This window comes from Erigeron canadensis, chromosome 6 (assembly GCF_010389155.1).
Source record: "Erigeron canadensis isolate Cc75 chromosome 6, C_canadensis_v1, whole genome shotgun sequence".
Classification (NCBI taxonomy): domain Eukaryota; kingdom Viridiplantae; phylum Streptophyta; class Magnoliopsida; order Asterales; family Asteraceae; genus Erigeron; species Erigeron canadensis.
Window position 1 is genome coordinate 42,808,612 of NC_057766.1, and position 24,559 is coordinate 42,833,170.

At 34.9% G+C, this 24,559-nt stretch overlaps 4 protein-coding genes and 1 long non-coding RNA gene across 5 annotated transcripts; 4 read left to right on the forward strand and 1 right to left on the reverse strand.

Moving 5' to 3' along the window:
* Positions 1–263: 263 nt before the first annotated feature.
* On the forward strand, positions 264–3,411 carry LOC122605771 (2-haloacrylate reductase). The gene is made up of 5 exons (XM_043778725.1): positions 264–395; positions 663–804; positions 1,523–1,746; positions 2,406–2,663; positions 2,968–3,411. The coding sequence occupies exons 1-5, from the start codon at positions 354–356 to the stop codon at positions 3,277–3,279; spliced, it is 978 nt and encodes a 325-aa protein (XP_043634660.1). The 5' UTR covers positions 264–353; the 3' UTR covers positions 3,280–3,411.
* Positions 3,412–4,465: 1,054 nt separating this feature from the next.
* On the forward strand, positions 4,466–5,300 carry LOC122606191. The gene is made up of 2 exons (XR_006324830.1): positions 4,466–4,668; positions 4,812–5,300. It is a non-coding gene; the product is annotated as an uncharacterized LOC122606191 (long non-coding RNA).
* A 7,785-nt stretch (positions 5,301–13,085) lies between these two features.
* LOC122602911 (splicing factor-like protein 1) lies at positions 13,086–16,923 on the forward strand. Its single transcript, XM_043775523.1, has 2 exons — positions 13,086–15,324; positions 16,414–16,923. Exon 1 carries the CDS (start codon positions 13,176–13,178, stop codon positions 15,291–15,293), a length of 2,118 nt encoding a protein of 705 aa, XP_043631458.1. The 5' UTR covers positions 13,086–13,175; the 3' UTR covers positions 15,294–15,324; positions 16,414–16,923.
* Positions 16,924–20,340: 3,417 nt separating this feature from the next.
* Positions 20,341–23,001, forward strand: LOC122603180 (DNA-directed RNA polymerase III subunit RPC4-like). The gene is made up of 10 exons (XM_043775816.1): positions 20,341–20,348; positions 20,425–20,500; positions 20,608–20,663; positions 20,785–20,842; positions 21,474–21,513; positions 21,628–21,851; positions 22,001–22,061; positions 22,145–22,227; positions 22,309–22,560; positions 22,643–23,001. Exons 2-10 carry the CDS (start codon positions 20,465–20,467, stop codon positions 22,790–22,792), a joined length of 960 nt encoding a protein of 319 aa, XP_043631751.1. The 5' UTR covers positions 20,341–20,348; positions 20,425–20,464; the 3' UTR covers positions 22,793–23,001.
* Positions 22,950–24,302, reverse strand: LOC122603181. The gene is made up of 4 exons (XM_043775817.1): positions 23,853–24,302; positions 23,622–23,763; positions 23,429–23,522; positions 22,950–23,334 (listed from the first exon to the last, which is right to left on the reverse strand). Exons 1-4 carry the CDS (start codon positions 24,197–24,199, stop codon positions 23,048–23,050), a joined length of 870 nt encoding a protein of 289 aa, XP_043631752.1. The 5' UTR covers positions 24,200–24,302; the 3' UTR covers positions 22,950–23,047.
* Between the last annotated feature and the right edge of the window lie 257 nt (positions 24,303–24,559).

Below are 24,559 nucleotides of genomic sequence, written 5' to 3' on the forward strand. Positions count from 1 at the left end.
ATTACATAAAATTTCCAACATTTTTTTGCTGGGAGTTTGCCTTGTTGATGTCAATTGAATTGATGATGCAAATAATGTTCTTTACAAAGAGGGGTTGCGGTAAAAAAAAATGGCAATAAATTGACTTTTTTTTTGTCTGTGCCAGTCAAGGGACCAACTTAGTAGATACTAGAAACACACGTGTGACCTGTATAATGTATGATTGATGATTCCAACCAAAAAAGTCAAAGTCGTCTTAGGATTTTTGTCTTTAAATTCACGTTCACACTATCTGCTGTTACTAGTATCATCATCATCATCCGATTAACCTATCTTACTTTTATCGATCGGAACCCCTAAAGTGGAAAAGAAAAATGGTTAAAGCAATTAGGGTCTATGAGCTTGGTGCCCCTGAGGTACCCCTCTCTCTATATATATCTTTTGATTTAACTTTAATTGTTTAATATATTCTTAAAGTAATTATTTTTATTATATAATTTCTAAATTTGGCATGGTCTAAACCCCGAATCCAACATGAATCCGATAGTTATATTGCTGATTTTTTTGTTATATTGATAATTTGTAGATAGTTATATTGGGAGAAACTAAAATAGTGAGGTGGATAATTATTTTGGGATGGAGATATTTATGAGTAGATAGATGTTGCTTAAAAATATGTGCAGGTAATGAAATGGGAAGATGTTGAAATAGGGGAACCTAAACAAGGAGAAATACGAGTGAAGAACAAGGCCATTGGTGTTAACTTCATTGATATATATTTCCGAACCGGAGTCTATAAGGTCCCTCAGATACCTTATACACCAGGTCTTCCGTCAATCTGCTTCATCTATGATGATTTTGTTATTAATGGAATATATGATACTTTAACCTCTGTTGTGCTCAGCTAGTTAGTGCACAATACCGTTATATCGTTTTACTTATTAGAGCTGTTAGTTTCTACCCGTATGATCCTGAATAGGTTGATTTGGGTTATGTTTGATTTCAAATGGGTGAAATGGGTCAATTAGAAGATACAAAGTACTTATTAGCTAAAAAAGAAATGGGCTAACTAATGTGTATTTTATTGCATAAACCCCCTAAAGTGTGTTATTCAATAGTTTATATTATTAGGTGAAAGTTCATTTTGAGACTACAAAAAAAATTGAGACCACCTAAGATCACATGTTATTAAGATATCTAAAATTTCATGGACATGTGATTTTCCAAGATTTTAGTAGTCTTGACGGTCCGTTTTTTGATACAAGGGTCAGGATTGATGACTACGTCTCAACAAAAGTTATTTTACGTATTAATTAGTTATAATACGATTTTATTTCTACTGTTTCTGGAAACAGGACCATACCTTTGACACTTTTTTTACCACTATTGCCCGTTTTTGACCAAAACCCATTTGACTACTGTTTAATCCTCCCGACTTCTACTTTGCTTCTAAAAGATGCCCCGTTAACTCAACGTTTCATGGAAGAAAAAATGAGCACCTGTCATATTGAATTATTGATACAAGGTAAACTTTGATTTGTAGGGGTGGAGGCAGCAGGTGTGGTGACAGCCACTGGGCCTGGAGTGAATGATGTAAAAATTGGAGATTTGGTTTATCATCCAGGGAGTGTGATGGGTACATATGTAGAGGAGCAAATTGTTTTGGCAGACAAAGTTATTCCTCTTCCTCCTATGGATCCTATTGTAGTTGCAGCTGCCATGACCAAAGGGCTCACTGCTCGGTTCCTAGTCCGAACTTGGTTTAAGGTAAGAACTAAGATTCATTGTTGCTCTAAAATTGATACATGATGGAAACGTACTAGATATGATCTTTCAAATGATATGTAATATTGTAATTACATTTTTAAGAGACAAAATAATGCATTCTAAATGATTATCTGGGCATACATTGAGTCATATAGTTCGGCCACGTGGGTTGTTACTTTTTTAGTTAAAAGAAGTAATTCTGTTCTATTTGAAAATGGCTGAGGTCGGGTTGATGTGAAACAACTCCTTTTATCTGTGATAAATATTTACTATGTCCAATTTGAATAAAATAATTTAGGAGTTTTCAGGCTTATTGCTTTATTAGAAAATCTAACTTGAGCCAACTCATTTCTAAGTAAAGTGGTTGAAGTTGCCACTAGTAAGATTTACATTATAAAAATATCATTTAAAATCTCTGAATTTGATGGTATCTGAAACCCAACCCCAGAAAATTAGAATGGGTCCAGCCATGTGGCCATTGAGACCTTTATGTGGCAGGACTGTGTGTGGAATTTTAACTCCTGCGAATCAATATTTTAAAGCTCTGCCATGCTTCTGTTTATTTGTAAATGTCTTTGCCAGTTGTTTTCATGATTCACATATAACAATCTGGCTAGTAAGAACATTCAGTGCCTGATGGCAGCATATCTTGTATACAGGTAGAAAAGGGACATACTGTGCTCGTCCATGCAGCAGCAGGTGGAGTTGGATCATTACTATGCCAATGGGCAAATATGCTTGGTGCCATTGTTATTGGAACTGTATCAACAAAAGAGAAGGCTTTGCAAGCCAAAGAAGATGGATGTCATCATGTTATTATTTACAAAGAAGAGAACTTTGTTACCCGTGTTGATGAGATAACGTCAGGAGAAGGACTTGATGTTGTCTTCGACTCTGTAGGAAAAGACACTTTTGAGGTTATGTCCATTTAACGAATTCTTAATGGATTCTTGTAATTAGATAATCAAGTATGGTGTGTTTTCAAATTTTGATTATTGGTTAGGAAATTTAAAGGTAAATGATTACAGTTATTTTCTTACAGCTAATCGTAAACAGATTAATGACTGGAATAGGTTTCAAGACAATAATCTGATAAATTACTTGCAACACAGTGCCAAACATCCCCTTACTAGCAAAAGAACTTCCCATCCTGTTTTTGTTTCTATTTACCTAATGTAGTCTTTCTATGCTCTTGACGTAGGTACTGTTTTTTTTTTTCAGGGGTCGTTGGCATGCTTGAAACCTCGTGGATATATGATAAGTTTTGGTCAATCTTCTGGCACACCTGACCCCGTACCTTTGTCTGTACTAGCCGCAAAATCCCTATTCTTGACAAGGCCTTCGGTAAGAACGTCTGGTTTCTCAAAAGACGAGATGCGTGAAGCAGCCAAAGAGGTTCTGACTAATGTGGCAGCTGGTGCTTTAAGGGTTCGTGTAAATCACACATACCCATTATCTCAAGCGGCTCAAGCCCATGCTGATATGGCAGATAGAAAAACTTCGGGGTCTATTGTGCTGATACCTGAGGAGTGAGGTTTACATGGCTTGTATAAAATAACCGATACAGGTTTGTGTAATGAATGACGGATCGTAGTAACAGCTGGTTTGAATTTTTTTGTCTTAAAGCAATATTTAATAAGTAATTAAGGTTTTGTTGTATGTTAATTTACATATCCAGTTTCTGAATCCATTTTTCAAAAAAACTTTTTTCAAGGAGGCGGTACTTTTTATTCTATACCACCAAAAAGATTCTATATACTACCATGTTCCACCCTTAAGTATTTCCCATTCTTGCTCTAGAACGGTATATGCATGACACATATTCAACTTTTAGTCTTTAATCTGAACAACCTGCACTTTTATCACATCCTCAATTTGATCCTCACTTTATCTTTAGGTCTACTTATTTGTTTATATAATCTTTGTGTTTCTTTCTTACAGAATCCTAATTTAAGTTGTTTGTAGTATATGTATGCTTTTTTTTTCTTTCTTAATAAACTTTTTTCCTTCTTACAGTAATTTTCAAACAAATGACTTCACCAGACACCAGAGTTCATAGTTTACACCCATTTTTCTTCTCCCAGCCACTCTATTCCCAAGCTTCTTTTTTTTTTTAATTACCTTATTTAGGTAGCTGGTATAGTTAGGTGCAGTGTACAGTCATGTAAACCTATTTTGGACAAGTCTAGGGAGGTATCCATGACACATAGGCATATCTAGGACTATTTTGGTCGTATCATAGGTGTAAGAGATTTCTATATATATTTAAAAAAAAAAAAAAAACCTAAAATAGTGATAACCATAAAATAAATGACGTAAATCAAATCGTAAGAAGCTAGCAAAAACAAGAATAACAACCCCTGATTATGTATCTTTGACGTAAACAAAGTTAATTTATAGTTAACTTATGACGAAGTACACAAATTGATCAACAACGGAGTACTTAGGATGAGCCAACGAAATATTTTTAAGTGGTTTGTCCATCCTACCTTTTTTATAATATAAAGTTGGATTTTGAAAGTTTGCTAGTAAATAACATATGTTAGTCGTATAATAACTATAAAATTTATCAAATTATAAAACATTGTTTACTTATTAATTTATAGTTCTTATAAACCATTTTATTTACGTGAAATATATTTTTTATGACACGATTGATTTTGATACTTTGATGTTTACCTACTAATTTTAGTACTATAAATATAAGGAACAAATTGTTTACAATATAAAATGAAATGTTTTGGCTCATTGTATAACACATCTAATATCTAAAAAACTGGCCCAGAAAAGCCCAACAACAAATTTTAGAATTAAATTAAAAACCAAAATTGAAAAAAAAAAAAAAATCAAAACTAACACGCATCAGAAGGAAAGGCTCCACGTAGTACCCACTCACCTCCTAACTCCTCACCAACTATACAAGTATGTTTTTTGTTTTTTTTTTTGTTTTCTTAATATTATCACACATATATGTATGTGTCTCTCAAACACATAAATACACAGTATTTTTTCTTTCAAATCTGAAGTTTGAAAAACTTTAACGACATTTTTTGATGGTGAAAAAGGGGGTTTCCAATCACTCGAACATGTGATCATGATGATTTCAAAGATTGATGAGATTTAGCGGTGGAGTAAGTGGTTATTCCGGGTGGGCGTCGCCATATATGTGACCATGATGATATAGACGATGATGACGTCTAGAGGCGGAGTAATTGGTTATTCCGAGCCGCCGCTGCCGCCCTCATCGGAATCCGCGGATCCAGGCGGCTGGAATGTTGGAGATATCATCTATTAATTGTTGATAACGAAGATCTCTTTGTGGCGATGGTTGTTCCGAAGTGGTTAAATCCCGCTTTCTGTATAGTACTTTCTTTTTGGTATTTTTTCCCCCTTTTTTATAGTTTAGATCTAGGGATGTTCATTATAATGATGTTGCCAGATCCGCCGCCGCCGTTGCTCCTAGCGGTGAGTTTTACCGGTGGTGGTTACGGAAGTATTGTTTTTGTAAGTACATATCTTGTTGTTCATCCTGCATATTTGTTTGTTGCTACAAATTCGACTTGCTACAGTGTCAACTTTGAGTTGAAACAGTAGCGACTCGAACTGTACCGGGTCGAGTTGCTACTGTACCGAGTCGACTTGCTAGAGTACCGGGTTGAGTTGATACAGTACCGGGTCGAGTTTCTAGAAAGCCAGCTTTGAGTTGAAACAGTAGCGAGTTGTTACAGTACCGGTGACCCGACCCGCTACTGTAGCACCCGACTTTTGGATTGTTATATATATATAATGGATTGGGGCCTGCCGACCCCCCGATCTAATCTAACCACCATATATAGGATCATGACTTTTGGCCCCACCATTTTTTTATATTATTTTAGTCCACTTTAAGGTAGATATTATGTTTATGTACATGGTAACATATAAATTTAAAAAAAAAATTAAGAATTTTATTATGTATGATAATATGTAAAATTTATAACATGTTTTTAAGGTCACTTTATACATCATCTAAATGTTATGGTGATTACCAAAATACTAGTTATTTGTTATTGAATTTTAGTTGTCATACCACATAAAGCGAAAAAAATTGGTTAGAAAACTCAAAAGCTTACTATGGAACTAGCTAATCAACCTGGATAACTATCCGGGTCTAAGTAGCAAAATATAAAAATAAATTAAATTTGAATACGTTTAATCCAATTACAACTTTTATGCCTCATATCTTTATACTCGGAGTAATTTATCGCGTCAATAATAATCGCTCCAGTAAAATTATGCAACAGATTAACAACTCGAAACTCAAAACGTGTGAGGCTATCCAGAGTTGAGCAAACCCAAGTAGCAATCCACATCTTGTTGCCCCCAAGTTGCTACCTACACCATCCTGCCCAAGCAACTCCATATTTGAGTACACATATCGCCAAATCCATTCCATTGCTTTCCTTTTCTTTTTTGTCTTTTCCTTTCTCTCACTTAATACTTTCTTTTTTGTTTTGTCTTTTTTCTTTAACATTGGTAATATATTTAGATATAAAAAACCTATCAACAAATATAGAATAATATATATTTAGGCAACCCATGGCAACTCCACTCCCATCATTTTTCTCCGACAACCCATGGCAACTTCAAATGCCACATGGCAAAATATGGTGCAAGTAGCCCAACACCCGACAATACCATTCCGAATAGCCTAAATGCTCGTATTTAGCCAACCACAACATTTATTCAAATCAATTATAACGAAGAATCAATAGTTTTATGCACAACTCGCAGATTCATCAAAACAACAAAAGATAAAGAATAGCCAAACAATTTAGCCAAGTACTAATATAAAGTTAAAACATATACAAAATCTCAATCAAACATGAAAATATGAAACATGGTGGTCATGAAAGGTATATAAAACTTCTCTAGCTTTGATCTAGATCATCACCTTCAGCCGCTTTCTTTGAACCTTCACTTGAGGCACTCGAACCAGTACTTACCAAGCTTTTGTATTCTGGATGGAAATATTTGGTCTCGCTTTAAGGCCTCCAAAAATTTGATCTCGCTTAAGGCCTCCAAAAACGTTAAGCCGGCAATGCGTAGCATGAACAAAATAAGGAAGTCACCAGAATAATCCATTTGTTGATGTCCATATAAGCATGCAGAATAGAGATGGACATTAGAAAAATATTTGGACATCTTTTGTCAACAATATTTGCATGTTAAGCTTTAGATGCTACTACATATTTACATGATTTTGAAACATGGTTAATGATTGGACTGCGTAGACCATACAAAACACTACAATAAGTTTATGTTTTAGGATGTGTTTTATGCACATTCCATGTCGCAATGATTGTCATCCTTTATGTTTTAGGTTGTTTGAAAATAAATGTCAACTTAAACTAACAAATTAGCTGTAGTTTCTAAATGTCAATGAAAAAAGCAAGAGTAAACTTTGTCATTAAGCTATTTGAGATCATCTGATAATTATGCATTCCAACAACTGCACATATATCTGTTGGGTGATTTATGTTGAAACAATAGAAGTATGTTTCGGCATTACTTTTTCGAAAATGACAAGGGGGCGTATGTAAGTACCTTTAGCCTATACCACAACACTGGCAGTTCCTATGGCAAGGGATGTGCTAATTGTCTTCATAAAGTCTCAACACCTCTATTCTTGCAATGGTCGGAAGCTCTGAATTGGCATCCACCTGTCTACCAGGTGTATATATGTCAACGACCCAAGGATAATGTACTATCCCAAAAAGGACCTATACATTTGAGGCTATTCAAACTTCTTAAGCAAAGAGCAAACATGATAGTTATATAAATAGGCAAAATCGATAAACAACTTTCAATTAGCTAACATTCAGTAAGGAGCAGTGATTGCACATCAAAATGCTATGCTAAGTCAAAATCATACACAGAATAATAGTGGAAATTTGATGTTTTAAATATGATTTGAAAAATATATGTACATCATAAATCATTTATGTGATGTATTATCAAATCCATAATATGTACGAGTAAAAAAGCTAAAAAGAGGTGAATTATCTAACAAACCCAACCAACACAAGACCCATTATGTTAAAGGAAAACAAAGCAACATAGTTACCTGCTAAAAACTTTGGTGCAACCAATTAAATATTTTCACCAATGACTTTTTCTAATATATCAAGTTCCTGATTGGTCCAATGAGGATTGAAAATAATGAAGGCCGATATTTTAGAATGAAAACAATAAAAGTCACACATTCATGTTAATGAGCAAAATGATACAAATTGTTCAAACAATATTAGTCTTTATACACAGCATAGCTCCATACTCATAGCTAAAATCAATTTTATTTTTATAGACGATATATTTAGAAATAAGTATTAAAACCTATATGAAGAAAAAGCAACCAAAAGTTTTAAATCCACCCATGTATGCAAATAATGAAACCCCTTTGTTAGTAATATGATACCAAATCCAAAGGAAGGTTTTATGATAACAACCCCCTCAAAATAATCAAGTATTCTATTTAAAAACTCCCTTCACTTGTCGATGCTTATCACGAAGGAGATTAACCCACCCTAATATTGAATTCTGAAATCCCAAAATTTGTAGGTAATCGGTTCACAAGAAAAAAATGAATAATTGTTTTTCCTTAAAAAAACCCTAACTGCAAAATAAGAAGAAAAAAAAGCTAAATCTAAATGAGAATATAACTGACATGGATTGAACACTAAATCTATTCTTCATAAGAGAAAAAGGTTGGGAAAATTTTGTCTCTTCATAAGATCTAAATTTAATCCCTGGTGTTGTGACTGTGTACTTGTGTAGTCTTTTTTGGGGTATGTTTTGGAGTTATATTAATGAAATTAGGCATTTACAAAACAAAAAACATCTGAATTTAATCTCAATTTAATCTCATCATCAAAAGATTGGTACTGATAGACTTATAGGAATGTTCAAAAGAATAAGGAAGTAATGAAGAAGGAAGGAAATACGGTTTAGTAAAAAAAAATTGAGTACTTTTTGAAAAGCATTTGTTACAATATTTTGATAGGGGTTATGAGAAGCACACGGATCAGCTGCCACGTGGTAGACTTTTTTAAAGAAGTGTTTGTTTAGGATCCTCTTTTATTAGGAAGAAAGAAGATAATTAAAACCCCCAAACAATATAATCGAGTTTATATATTCTTTAAAAACATGTAAACAAAAAAGTTAAATAACATATACTCGTATTACATATACGTAATACTTATACTTGTATCAATAACTTATATCGACATATATAGATATATAAGTTCATTGATAGAAGATGGTTGTTATTAAAAAAAAAAATAACACGTAATAAAAAAAATAAAACATAAAAAAGCATAAATAGAAGAAAGAAAACAAAAGCATAAAAAGATTAAAATACAGAAAGAGAAAAATACATAAAAAAGTAATCTTTTTAATCAAAATTTCTAATAAGGGAAACCTATTTAATTTTCGTTTATTAAAAAGATTTCATTTTTTAAAAAAATTTCAAAAAAGGTAATATCATTAATTTTTAACGTCTGTTTTTTGTTAAGTTCCACATCGACTTGTAACATCATTAGAGTTGCTGATGGAGGAAAAAATATCCTTCCATAACAAATATTAAATGAACAAAAATGATTAATACCTTATATGCCAAATGACAATAAACAGAAACCACAACATTTTTATTAATTAAACGTTTGGTTGGAGGTATCATATTAAGGACATCGCCTTTGTTCTGCCTTCCCGAGTAATACCTTTACAAATACCCGCCACCAGCTTCTCCGCTGTTATTTGATAACTCTAACCGCCACAAACCCACCACCCACTTCAATTTCGTTATTGCCGGAATCTTTGACCGGAAAGCTTCAAACTTTACATCATATTCTTTACTTTCATAGCACGCGATATATATAGTGTTGTATTGTACATTTGTACCGCAAGATTAAATACCATAATTTATCGTCAAATGGATTTTCTATTCGCAAGACCACAACCGCCATTGTCGGATCCCACCAACTCCGATGTATAGTCGGATCCCACCACTGATGACAATATAACAAACCCTACCAACACCGCTGCACTAGTGAAGGATACCCTTTATCCGCCGTCACATCAACCAAAGTGCATGAGAAAGGGGAGCGAGAAATTAGGTTTGGTTGTGGGGTGTCGGAGGAGGAGGATTTTTTGTTGTGGAAAGAGACATGTATACAAATATGGTGTGTATACCGACTTTTTCCAAGTGAGAGGTCCACGTCAGCCATTTTAATGACGTGGCAAGTTGAAGTGGGATTTAACGGAAAGCTGACGTTAAAAGTTAACAATATTACATTTATTGAGAAATTTTTGTAAATGAGATCTTTTTAATAGACGAAAACTAAATAGGTTTCTCTCATTAGGAATTTTGAATAAAAAGATTACCTTTTTATGTATTTTTTCCATAAAAAAAAGGGTTGGCATGAAAAAAAAAGTCAGACATATTGTAAGTATACTTTATTAAGTTATAAGTAATATTTGATTATAGTTATGAAATGGAAAATGGTAAATCCTTCTAACCAAATAGCCTAATAATCCTCATAAAATATTAATAAGGTGACATGTGGTATCCACTAATTATCTTTTTTAATCTTGCCCCCTGATTTTTTCACATGTCATCATCTCATGATTAGAAGGACTATTAGGCTATTTGGTTAGGAGGATAGTGACACGAGTAAATCTCACAGTTTATGTAACTATTGTTAAATATATCCGAACAGTACTTCCTAGTTAACTCAAGTGGTTAAGCACCTGCCTTACAAGCAAGAGGTCTTAGGTTCAAGACTTGATATGAAGTCTTTCTATAAAGGCTTGGCTTGGGTATATCTAGGTTCAAGTCTGAGGAGGCAAGGTTTACCCCTATTGATCGTCGTGCCTTCGGGCGGATTAGTAGGGGGTTTCCCCCCATCGGGTATTTGAAATAGGCATTTCTACTTCGAGGGAGCTTTCTAGCGCGAACCCGGCTAAGACAACGTATGTTAGACCTCCCGCTGTCGAATCACGACACGAAATTCACAAGCGAAATTCACCTTTAATATATATATATATATACATATATATATGGTATATATTATATATCCGAACAGAACTTAATGGTCATCAATTTATTAACATCCAACCAGAGCTAGAATTGCCCACCAATGAATTGAATTTAGAAAGAACAATTATTGCCTTTTATAAACTTATATGTAACAAATAACTAATGAAGAACATAAGATATAGGTAATGAAAAACCACCAAAACAAGTACTACTATATGCATCAAAATTCAAAAGCTAGCTAAGCTGTGTTGAGATAGTTTTGAAAGATAAGATACGGGGAATCAAGAAAGCTGTAAAAGTCAAAGCGACCAAAGAGACGGAGTGTGTCGAAAGTCTTGGATACGAGGTTGAATCTTCCAAACCCCCCATCTCCTTTCAGCACCAAGAAGGAATCATCTCGTTTTCACCCAACACAATGCAAACTACAACCAACTTATAATTGCTTGTAAAATAAACTGAAGGAATTCGAAGGTCATCAACATGGTATTTCAAAGACCAACCAGAATAATCTCTACTCAACTCGTGAATTTTTAGCGGAGGGATATAACGACCAACGCCCTCAACAACAAGCAAGTGATTCCGAGACTCGAATATATCTTTGGTGAATATGCCATGACCATCAATTGCACGAAGAGGAGAAAAAGGGATTTTAAATCGGTGAACAATCTCTTGATCCAAATCGAGATACAAAAGCAAACGTGATTGTGGGTGAAGCCAATGAATGGCATTGTTCCAATAAACACCACCACCAAAATACATTCTTCCTTGATTGCGACGACGGAGTGTGAATGTACATGAAGGCTTGCAAGTGCGAGTTTGGGAGGAATAAATAAATATTTGGTATTTATCGTAAACCTCATAAAAATTTGTTCCAACATAAGAGACGAACATGATTTTGTAGTGAGGTGAGATCGAAGGATCAAAAGCTAATGTCGCACCATATAGAGACATGTTTTTATGAAATTCACTATCAAGGGGGGGGGGGGGGGGGGGAAGGGCCGTAAATTGGTTGATAGATGGATTGCATACGTAAAAATTTCGAGTAAGCGCCGTACATATAGAACATAGCATTAAACCATTACAAGAATGATGAAAATAAATTCCCTTATTAGCATTTTTTGGATCAAAATTATCGAGGACACTAGTAGGGACTTTTGCCGGATTTTTAACGGAGAATGGGACGAACTCATACTTCCGGTATGGGTATGGTAGTGATTGGAACTTGGTGCTACGTGGGAAGAACACACCGGATGGTGGGTCAGCAGGGGTAGGAATGTGAAGGGGTTTGAATGAAGGGTCGGATATAATAGAGTACCAGTGTTTGCACACAGACTTGAAACGATCCAGTGATTTTACAGGTAATCTCACAAGGATCCCTTTCGCATGGTCTTCGCACTCGCTAGATTCATTATCATTTGCCATATATTGTTGTGTTTTGTCAACCAATTATGTGGCCTACTACACGAATGGAAGAAGAGTTCAATTAGGGTTATACATAGGGTGGGGTTAAAAGGGATACTTTGGCGAATATAATTAAGTAAACATGGTGTAACATATATATTGCCCATTAAAAAATTGGTTTTGTAACAAATAGGTTATAGGTAAAATAAAACAAGTATATTAAAGTAAAATATATAAAACAATAAGTTTTTCATTATTGAAAATCATCTGCATCATGAAAATTATCATGCATCTTGTACTTTGTGAATCTTCATGCATCAATTTTATTATAATGTGAGGGTCAAGATTTTATTCTATTTGTTTTACTTTAATACTTGTTTTACAATAACTAGCTCCGTAACAAGTAATGACATGAATACATGTGAAAAGAGCGACAACTTTTAAATAAATTCAATTTTTTCAGAAAACAATAATATTTCATGCGGTAATACACGAGATAATACATTGTAAGTTTTTTAATAGCATAATCAACAATAAGACATGTTGAAATAATGACATATGATAATGATATTTTTAATAGTATCACGCCATGTTATTCGTACAAAGCTTAAATTTGTTGTGGTGTATGATTTCATGAGGGTAACTTTTTATCAAAAAAATAAAATAAAGTTACTCATGTAAGTTTTTATAAATCTCATGGGTTTTTATAAAGGTGAATGGGCTTAAAAACTATAAGCCCAATGTATGAGAAGTAGATCCATTTGTGATCAATCACAAATTCTGAAATTCACAAACCAAGTCACCACCGCCTATAAAACACAATCCGCACTTTTTCTAATCTATCTATTGAATTGTCAACCCATCGAATTTTCCCTTTATAAATACTCCAAATCTACCACAATTTCAATTAATTGAAATCTCAAAAAAAAAACCTTATTATCTCCCTCCTATAATGGATACCATCGTTAACCATACATCTGAAACCCTAGATTCTGCGGGTCCGGATCCTGCAAACGGTCAACCCGATAGCCTCTCAAAAAACCCGTCGATTCAGAAGCCATTATTATCAGGAAACGGTTTGACAAACAGCACCGAAAAGGATGTCGCTTCAGGTGGCGATGAAGACGAAACAAGTAGTATCAGAAAACGTAAGAAAAAAAGCAGGTGGGACCCACCTCCGACAGAAGACAATAACGGGACCGAAACGACAACCAGAAAGAGGAAATCGAGATGGTCAGACGATGTTCCTGTGTTACCTAATAATAATAATGGTTTGCTTAATAATCCAATGATGATTCAACTCCCTGATTTCATGAAAGATTTCACTGCAGGTATCGAACTCGATCCCGAAATACAAGTACTTAATACTAGGCTGTTAGAAATTAGTAGGAAGTTTCAATCTGGTTTGCCTTTAGATGATAGACCTGAAGGTGCTAGATCACCTTCTCCTGAGCCTGTTTATGATAACATGGGTATTCGTATTAATACTCGAGAGTATCGAGCTAGGGAACGTTTGAATAAGGAACGACAAGAGATTATTTCTCAGATTTTGAAAAGGAATCCGTCTTTTAAGCCTCCTGCGGATTATAGGCCGCCTAAGGTTCATAAGAAGCTTTATATTCCTATGAAGGAGTACCCTGGTTATAATTTTATCGGACTTATTATTGGGCCGCGTGGGAATACGCAGAAGAGGATGGAAAAGGAGACGGGCGCGAAAATTGTGATTAGAGGTAAAGGGTCTGTGAAAGAAGGGAGGCTACAGCAGAAACGTGATTTGAAACCTGACCCGTCTGAGAACGAGGATTTGCATGTTTTGGTTGAGGCTGATACGCAGGAAGCGGTTGATGCTGCTGCTGGTATGGTGGAGAAGCTTTTGCAGCCGGTCGATGAAGTGCTTAATGAACATAAGAGGCAGCAGCTTCGGGAGCTTGCTGCGCTTAATGGGACTATCAGGGACGAAGAGTATTGTAGGTTGTGTGGTGAGCCTGGACACCGACAGTTTGCTTGTCCGTCTAGAGGTTCGACTTTTAAAAGTGATGTTTTGTGTAAAATCTGCGGGGATGGTGGGCATCCGACTATTGATTGTCCGGTTAAAGGGTCGACTGGTAAGAAGATGGATGACGAGTATCAGAATTTCTTGGCTGAGTTGGGAGGGACGGTTCCTGAATCATTGATCAAGTCAAGCTCTTCAACTCTTGCTCTTGGCCCGGGTAGTTCAGGAACCAATCCTGCTTTGACAGGTGCAAGTGCCGCGACAAGTGTGCTGAAACCTTCGTTGAAGGATTATGATGAAACGAATTTGTATATTGGGTACTTGCCACCTACTTTAGATGATGATACGTTGATTCAATTGTTTTCACCTTTTGGTGAGATTGTGATGGCTAAGGTTATTAAGGATCGTATCACGGGGTTAAGTAAAGGATACGGTTTTGTGAAATATTCAAATGTTCAACAAGCCAATACTGCTATTGCTTCCATGAATGGTCATCATCTAGATGGGAGAACAATTGCTGTTAGAGTTGCCGGAAAGCCCCCTCAACCAACAGTTCCACCAGGTCCTCCCGCACCTCCAGCTGCTAGTGCTCCTATTGCTGGTACACCCCCGGGAGCATATAGTGCCAATCCGGTTCCTTGGGGTCCACCTCCTAATTATGCGCCATACCCCCCTCCACCACCCGGTTCCGTCATGTACCCTCCTGTCATTAGTCAGCCATTACCACCCCCTTATGGGGTGCAATACCCTACATCAGTATCATCTGTTGGCACTTCATTAGCCGCTCCTTCTGGTGATATGTACACTACCGGAGTTCCACCAAGTGTTCAACATGTGTACCCATCAGCTACATATGGTGCATATGCACCATATTATGGTGTACCTCCTTCTCATGCACCTACTCCCCCTCCTACTAATATCAATATGCCTCAATCAACGGTTGACCATTCGCAGATCATTGCAAATGCTCCATGGGCATCAAATCATGCTGTTCCTCCTCCGCCGACCATACAAACTGAGACAAATGCATCCACCGCAGATACTGAATTTGAGAAATTCATGGCAGAGACAAAATGAGCGTAGTGTTTTGTCTCCTTCAGGTTGAAAGGTAAGTTTTGATGTTATAATTCTCTCTATCTTATTATTTCCAGGTTGATGGAAATTGGATGTGTCAGTTTTGATCCATTTACTTGGAATTTGTTTTCTGATTTGGGTTATAGTTTACAGGTTTACAACTAATTGGTAAAAAGGTAAAGTTTAAGTGTTCAACACCATAGTTTTTAACTTTAAAGTATTTGACATGACACAAATAAGGGAGTTTGGTTTGGGGATAAATTGGTTGATCCGTCTGACACGTTTACTATATGGGCGTGTCTGGCTTGAGCCAGTGATAAACAGGTTGACAGGCCAACCCATTAAGACTAAAAGTGTTTTTCTTATAAAAAATACAAAAAATGTAATATGTAAGGGTTACGACGTATACAGTGAATTTAGTATTTTTACATATCTCTGTTTCAGTTCTCTGTCACAGGCCCCTATTCCTATATCCTAATTCTAACAACTGAATAAACAAAAACCATTCCAACCACCTTCAGGCCTTCAACTTTCTCAGACCTGCTTCTGACCCATAAACCTTTTTTACATGTCAAATCCGTTTAGATAGATGGGATACATAGTTCGTGTCTGTGTTGACTAGGTTTCAGTGTGTCCAAGCTTGGGCCGAAGTTTTTGTGATTAATATATGGTTTGGGTTTCAGTTGGCTGATTCCAGCTGTTCACCAGACATGAAACAATGGCCACCCCTAGTGTAAATTGAAATGTTTCAAAGCTACCCGAAGTGTATTTAGATAGTTACAGCATCTTAAATTCACTATTCAAAGATTTACATTAGTATCTTTACAATTTAGGTACTTCAATCAGTTATGTAGGCTCAACTTTCAAGCCTTATCTTAGAATTGCACGAAAGATTTTCTCATACCTAAAGGGTTGTCGGGGATCCTGGAGTTACTATCTGTAATTTTTTTCTTGTTGCTTATTGACCAGCTTTTATGTCTTTTCATGCACTGGATAGTCTGGTGGGAAATATTGTCGATGGTCTCGACTTTATTGACTTATTCCTATGTTTTTTGTCCCTTCGATAATGATATCTTTTCATTCTTAACCTTTTGTTTTGTCATGATATTGTAACTTTTGGCAGGCATGCTTTCTTGGAGCAAATTTTCACATCATTTCTTATTGTTGGAAGTTTGGGACTCACAACTCTAACTTGCTATGCTGTTCTGAAATGTGCAGAGAGCTCTGATGTTGAAGTCCTTTAGTCTTATGGTGGTGTATTCATTGGCATGAGTTACTTTGTCTGTGTTCTTTTGTGGGATTTATCATTTTTTTTCTGTTTTCTAGCTTTTCATCTCTACAGGGTGTGGTCTTTGATGTGGATGTCCAAGGACTAATGACTGATGATTTGTTGTTTTTTCTTATTATTACTTTTTGTTTGCTGATGTAATAATTTCAGTTACAGGGGGAAGCAAGCTCTGTATTCAAGCCGAAGTCATTAGGGCTTTTGAAGGTAAATAGAGGGAAGTAGTTTTAGGAACCTTAGAGGAGAAATACATATACTCTAAAACGGTTAAATAGATTTTTGACTTCACTCAAGTTAAATAAGTTTTGGTTGGCTATTGTTATTTATACCTTCATTATCTTCAGCAAATCTTTTTTTTTGGAGTTCAATATTTTCACGCACATTTAGTCCATGTTGGATTTTATTATAATATTTGTCCCTAATGGGACTTAAAACCACAACCTATAGGTCAGCGAGCTACCTAAATACCCTTCGCCTAAAGGTCACGTGTGTCTGCAAGTCATTTTATATTGCCATAGAAAGTGACCCGCCGCATATGTATTAGAACCTCAGATTTGACTGCCTTTTCTAAATTTGTTGGATGATATGGCTCATTGGCTTGAATCAACATTCATCAACTTCCACACTTGCTAACTGTTAATCAAGGATCTTTTCTTTCCAACTGCTGTTTAGTATCAGTAGGAAGTGTCACAAGTGGAGTAGCAGTATTGTAAGCTTAGTTGATCCATGTCTTCCTTTTACTTGTTCATACCGTATATCATAAGATGCTTAATACGAGACATGAGAAGCTTTTTTTGTTTAGAAAACGTTTGATCCGAGATTTAGGGCCACATTGTTGCATCAAGACTGTTATACATATCCGCAATAACATAGCCTAAATCAAATTTTTGTCTTTTGACATATGCTAACGCTTTAACAATCTTAACTTCATTGGCATTCCTCTTTTGGAAACATGTATACTTTTCACTGATAACGGCTTCAGGTGATCCAATATGGTGCTTTCCTTCGCTTGATGAGCTGATGGTCTGACACGGTTATATATTTTTACCATTGTATTGTATCTGCTTTTGTTGAATCATTAAGGGGGGATTTTTTTCTGTTTTCTCACTCTTTCATATGGTTTTCCTCTACTTTGATGAAATCTGCTGGATTGAATCATGTTCAGGTTTGGTTTGTTTATGTATGTTTGGATATCTACATATGCAACACATTTCTATAGGTTAACAAGTCTTTTAATCAAGTACCAATTCAGTCGAAACTGATTCTCCTCTATGTGAAGTTTAGATAAATTAAATGAAAAACGAATTCAGACAATGAAGGGTGTGATGTCTATTTGTTAGCAAAGCGCAAAATAGAAATAAAATATCTTGGCACCACAATGTATTACTCTACAACATTAATTAGCCGGAGAGATCAAACCTATTACTTTGCGGCTATTTTCCTTAACGGGTTTGTTGAACCCAGTTTTTAAGGGTTGTAGTTAAGATATATTAAATTGTTGCACATTACAATAAAATTCAATGATGTGATTTTAAATATGGAAGGTATACAATTTTTTGCACTGGTTTTTTTAACATTTTCATTAAATATAATTTTTTAAATGGGATATTAATTAATTTATAGAAGTTTTGTTATTAATAATACTAACAGATCATATCATTTTATTATGAGCAAGCAAAGAGCAAAGAACAGAAGTTGTTACTTACCGTGGGTACGAGTTTTTCCTCGGTATCGTCATAGACTTCAACATCACCATCATATATGATAATCATTGTCCGTTACATCCGATTGCTATTTTACCTGAGTATGAATGCTAGTAATGATTTTTTTGAATGGAAATGATAAACCTGTCTAGATAGAAAAATAATCTTTCTAAATAGAAAAATAATCTTTCTAACTAAATGATGATTACATGTGTAAATATCAAGTGATAAGATTAGAAAAAGGATTTATGGAATTCACATAGTATATCATGATAAGTTTCTTAACTACCAAAGTCAAGTGGACTACGTAAAAAAGCTAACAACGGCAACATTCAAAAAGTCACAAGACCAAGGAGCGATACAAACATAATTTATCAAGCAAGTTTGTCGACAATTGTTCCAAGGGAGATTAAACTTGCACTCAACCTGATCAAGAATCCATTTGATACTTCATTCTTCCTTAAGTTGAGGGAAGTACTCGTACTTAATTTATCAAGCAAGTTTGTCGACATTTATATACAACTGCCTCCCAGGCGTAAATCACCATACCATTCAATATTGAAGGCTGAGGTTGTTGATGATCTTGATCAGAAAAAGGGCCCTGTTTCCGGTTACTAACGTCCAACAACTATCCCTTGATTATATAGCTTTAAATGATCGATTCAGGGAGCACACACGAGTCTCTGATGCTTTTTTCTCTATCTGCCATCCCATTCATGTCAACCTTTTGAACTACAACAAGAGCTTCTCTAAGTCTAAGCTCTAACAACAAGTTCTTGGGAAACTTACGGTGGTTTTCTCATGATTAGATACCGAGCTGAGGTTCTTTTTTCACTTATATGTGTATATTCTTGAAGCATTTAATTTGTTCATATTAGTTTGAATCCTATACTTGTTATACTATTCATTTTATGTTATTTCGTGTTTATTCCGATTTCAGCCTAATTAATTTAATCCATTATCCACGTGCATGTTTGAATTAGCCTTTCTATCTTCATCAAGTCGGCTTATTGATTTATTGTATTTCTGTTCTGTATATATGGCCCATGCATACTTGAGTCTTGACCCAGTAACATATAAAAATTACTTTGTAATATAAAAAATCATTTTGTAAAAACTAAGATATGCTTTTTGAAAAGAATAATTCGAAAAGGAGATTTTTTTTACCAAAAAGAATCCCTTATAAAATAAATAGATATCACTTGTTTTTTTTTAAACAGGGTCCAATTGATTGTGCACTGAATCGCGGTGAGGGAGGTTTGCTAAGGTAACTTCTTAATGAGGAGAAAATTATGGTTTTTGGGTTTATTGACAATTATCTGAAAGTAGTTTGACGTCAATTAAGATTGAGTTACGCTAGAGTGACAAACATTTTACAAACATAGGTTGCATATGAGGTGGTCCAATTAAGTAAGATAATTTAATTGGTGAAAGTTATATTTGTAAAGATTTGTTTGTAAAAACCTTGTAAAAAATTAAATACTTTTTCTTACCCAACTAATCATAAAATTTTCTAATTACACATTAGAAAACCTTGTAAAAAATTATAAAATTAAATACTAATCATAAAATTTTCTAATTACACATTTGTTTATAAAAACCTTGTAAAAAATTAAATACTAATCATAAAATTTTCTAACTCACCATCCTAACCAAAAAAAAAAATCATCTAATTACACATTACACTTCACGCTCCAAATATGTGTTGATCTGATTCCATTAATCAAAAAAGGATCTCTTGAGTGAATAACTCTTTATAAAAAAAAACAAATAATAAATCTTTTTAAATATTAGCTTAAAAATCCTCCTCAAAATTTAAAAAAAAATGACTTGTGGTATCTATTAATTTTTTTTTTTAATCTTGCCCTTTGATTTATCCACATTTCATCATATTTTAAGATATTTAATTAAGAAATTAATTATTTCCCTTAAACAAAAAACAATGTATAAAGTAAATTAAAAAAAGTTATATCAAAATGTAACATTTATATTGAAAACCGTATCAATCTTGAATAAAAACTAGGTCGTGGCGTGATGGCAAGGTTCAATTCCAAATCAGCGTTTTCCCAGGTTCGAAACTCTATGCCGATTTTTTGTTTTATATTTTTTCCCAACTGAATTTCTAACCCTAGAATTTCCGTCACAGATTTCCGGCGAACATCTCAACTCCGATCTCGATCTTCACGATGGATGTTGATCCACCATCCTCATCTCCCAAAAAGGTCCTTAATTCTTAGCCATAATCATTTCTAATTTTTCCTTATTTATGATTTTATTTATATATTATATTAAATTAATTTGAGATCTGAATGATAATTCAAATTTACAGATGAAATTCAAACCCAAACCACCGCGTCGGAAGACCGTTTCTGTGTTACCTAAGAGGTACTTTTTCTACATTATCAGTTTTATTATTTTCTGCACTTTCTTTTTTATGTTTTAATTTTTTTAATAATATAATTCTAAATTAGTTTTGAAATTTGAAATTGTTTTATCGTTTGTTCAGTGAGCTTGATGATGACGAGAATGATGAAACCACAAAGGATTTGCTCCGCAAAGTCAATGTAATCCCCCCTCTCTCTCACACACACATTTTTAACAAAATTATACAGTAAATAATTTTTTTACTACTTGTATCCGGTTATGATTAGTAGTATTGTACATCGGCACTTGAAAATTACCATTAGGGGACAGTTATTTTTATGTAGAAACATGTTACTACGGGTTAAACATATATTAGCAAAATCCTTACTATTTATTTACAAGTATAATATAGTACGAGTAGTAAATATTTAAATGACTCCAATTTTTAAGACATTATATCATTTTATTTTTAACTGTTAGGCTCAGCGGCATACCTCTTCATAATGCAACTCCAATTCTTAAGGAAACCCATAATGGGAAAACCCTTTTCTGTCTACAATCAAGCAAAATCAATGATGCGTGGATAAACATATTAGACATGCAACTTATTTGACACCAAGTTATCTTCTTCATTCCTGATGCAACATACTGTCTATTTTATACCATACTCGTATATATTAGATAACCTCTCTCCACTTTATACCATACTCGTATATATTAGATCAAAGAAGTTAAGAAGATCTTATTTTTACAGTATCTTATTTATGGCAGTTTTCTTTAATTTCCCATGGGTTATATCTTTGTTCATGGATATCTTATTGTGTCGTGCAGGAACGCCTTGGCACTCGAAGGCCTAAAGTCGAAAAGAAATGTAATTTAAATGAAACCCCTTTTTTACATGATAAACAATTTAATACAAGCTAGTCAGGGAACGAATAGCTTTGTTTGTGTGGGTGTGTGGAGGTGCTAAATTTCATTTTTGCAGCTTCTGGCAATGTAATGACACCAAATGGAGCTGGATCTTCGAGGACTCTTGACCAGCTGAAAAACGACAACAGCAAAAACAGCTCGACTTTGAGAGAGTCTTCTGAGAAAAGTGTCGTGAGCTCTTCCTCAACTGCTACAAAAGATAGAGATGTTGATTATATGGTGGTTGATGATGAATTGGGATCACCAAGCGACTCTGATAACGAGTATAAAGAACCCTGGGTATGTATGATAAACTTCTTTCAATTATTTACTCATCTTGTAGCCTTATGATATGGGATTAGCTTCAGACTAATAGAACCTGCCAAACACCAACGATAAGAAATTCATGGATGTGTGTTGATGGTTTTTTGTATATGTGTGAATCACAGGATCCGGACTCATACTATCCCATTACTCTTCCTCTGAGACCCCCTGGCTCTGGAAATCCGGGTACATATTTGAATTGGCTAACATATTTTCATCATAATCTTGTGTTTTTTGTTGGTTTTTTCAAGTTTTTTTCTTTCTTGTAGAGGTTCTTAATGCACTAGAATTTGGGGAAGAGAAGGAATATGATGAGACTAAAATCAACTCTGCCTTAGAGCTGGGACTGTTGGTGAGTCATCTTGTTTAGCAAAGTTTAAGATTTCTCTTTACTTTTACAGTCGATTAATAATGTGAATTTCTTTGATACTAGGGGCAAGAGGACTATGAAAAAAAACAGATGATATTTTTCCAATTTCCTGAAAACCTTCCTCTAAATAAGCAAACGCATCAAGTTCCAGTTAGCTTGAAGGGCAAAGAAAAAGTTGAGAGCTCGAGTTTTGTGAAACAAGATGCTTCTAACAAGTTCTGTGGTTTAAAAGACTTGCCGGATGGGCACATGGGCAAGATGCTGGTTTACAAAAGTGGAGCAATCAAGCTCAAGCTTGGAGACGTAATCTTTGATGTACGTTTCTCATATCAAACCAAGATTTACCTAAGAAACTTGATGAGTTTGTATTAATACACGCCGTTGTCTTCAATTGTAGGTTCATTCTGGTATACCTCTTGGATGTAAACAAGATGTTGCAGTAATGAATACTAAAACCAAGAACTGTTGTGTGCTCGGGCCAGTTGATAAGCCAGCTGTTGTAACTCTTGACGTAGATTCCATCTTGGACAACATTGACGAGCCGTAATGCTAGAAGATTCATCAAGCAGTAACAGGTGTTTTAGGAGTACAGCCAGCTAATTGAAGAGTATTATCATAGTTTTGTAAACTTCATCAACTGTACGTGGTATGCAAGTATATGTCTATATGCTAACTACTAGAAACTATCTATGCTAGTATACAACTAATGAAACTTATGCAGAGTTTTCTATTAGTATAAAATAGTTTCATTTTCCATACTGTTTGCACTAAATTGTATATAGAAACACACATAAATACAAGTTTAAAATCTGGAGGCCCGGCTCACGACTACTACCAAGAGAACCATAACTGTAAGCAAGAAAGAACTTTGTAGTTTCTTCTCAAAGGGTTCATTGGCAGCAGCATCTCCTTTAACCTTCTCATTTCTTTGTGCCTGAAACAACTTGTACACTATCTCCGTGGTTTTCTCAACTAACTCCGTCACCTTTGCCTTTATGTTGATCAAGATCCACTGTAGAATATCAGAAACTAGAATCGAGCTGTCAGAAGATTCAACCACGCCTGATCTTCCTGATACACTCCTGTTGGCTGCAAAATGCAGATAAAGCCAATTTAACAGTTTAAAAAATGGCACTATTGTTTGTGGGCTTCATATATGTTATCACATCTTAAAAACAGAAACCTTGATAGATCGAATCTCTTAGCTCACGAACCGCCTCATTATTCATAACAGCATCCCAAACAGATTTATCAGAAGATAAAGACATCACCATTCTCTAAACAATTAAAGTTAAAACTTAAAATTAAATTATCACACAACTTTATATCAGAATAATGTATGGACATGGGTCAAATTTGTTAAGTAAGCTAGGCACCTTAACAGAATTATCAGTTTGCAGTAAACGGAAAGCATCATATACGCTTTGAGAACCACGAGACTGTGACATACTTATTGAGGGCTCGATCCAATCAAGTTCCCACCCTGATTCGCGATAACCGGCTGAAGGATCAAGAACACTATGTAGTTTACAAATGTCAATAAGTTAATTGACAATACAACTATATTAAATACTCATCAATTATTAGATAAACAAACGAATGCTTACTGTTGTAGAGAAGAGATTGCATGGTGAACTTCGTCCATTGATGGAACGGTACAAAATACGAAATCATCGTATTCCTCGGCGTTCATGGGAGACATCGAATTTGGCCGGTTAGGGTGATATACTGAGGAGAAAGGTGAGGGATAATGGTTGGATGAAAAAGAAAGGTTGTTCGAGCTAGTGGGTCTTGAATTGGTTGAGTTGATGCCGATGTAATTATCATGACTAGTGGTCGAACTAGAATGATGGAAGGGATCTTGGGGTGAGCCATGACCACCGGAGCTAGCCCTGACGGCTCTGTGAACCGTGTTCATCAACCCTCCACCCATTGGTCCGAATGACCTCCTCATGTTGTGCTTATCTCTTTATAATAAATCTTTTAAGCTGGTTTTTATTGAGGAAAGTGTACCCATATGTTATGAAAGTTTGCGATGTGATTTTTTCCCATTTCACGAGAACAATATCCAACCACGAAGTGTATCTATACATTTGGTTGATATTTCAGTAAATGGGCTTTGTAAAGTTTTGTCGGCTCCTTTTTAGGTCCAAATCGCAAAATGGATGATACCATTGTCCGATTGCTATATTAATGGGTATGACTTATTAGGTGACCTTATTTGTAAATGGTTTTTATCTATTTCTTAAGTTAATAGCTATATAACAAGTACAACTTTTGTAATAAATCAAATGTTAAAGTAACACTCCCGGCC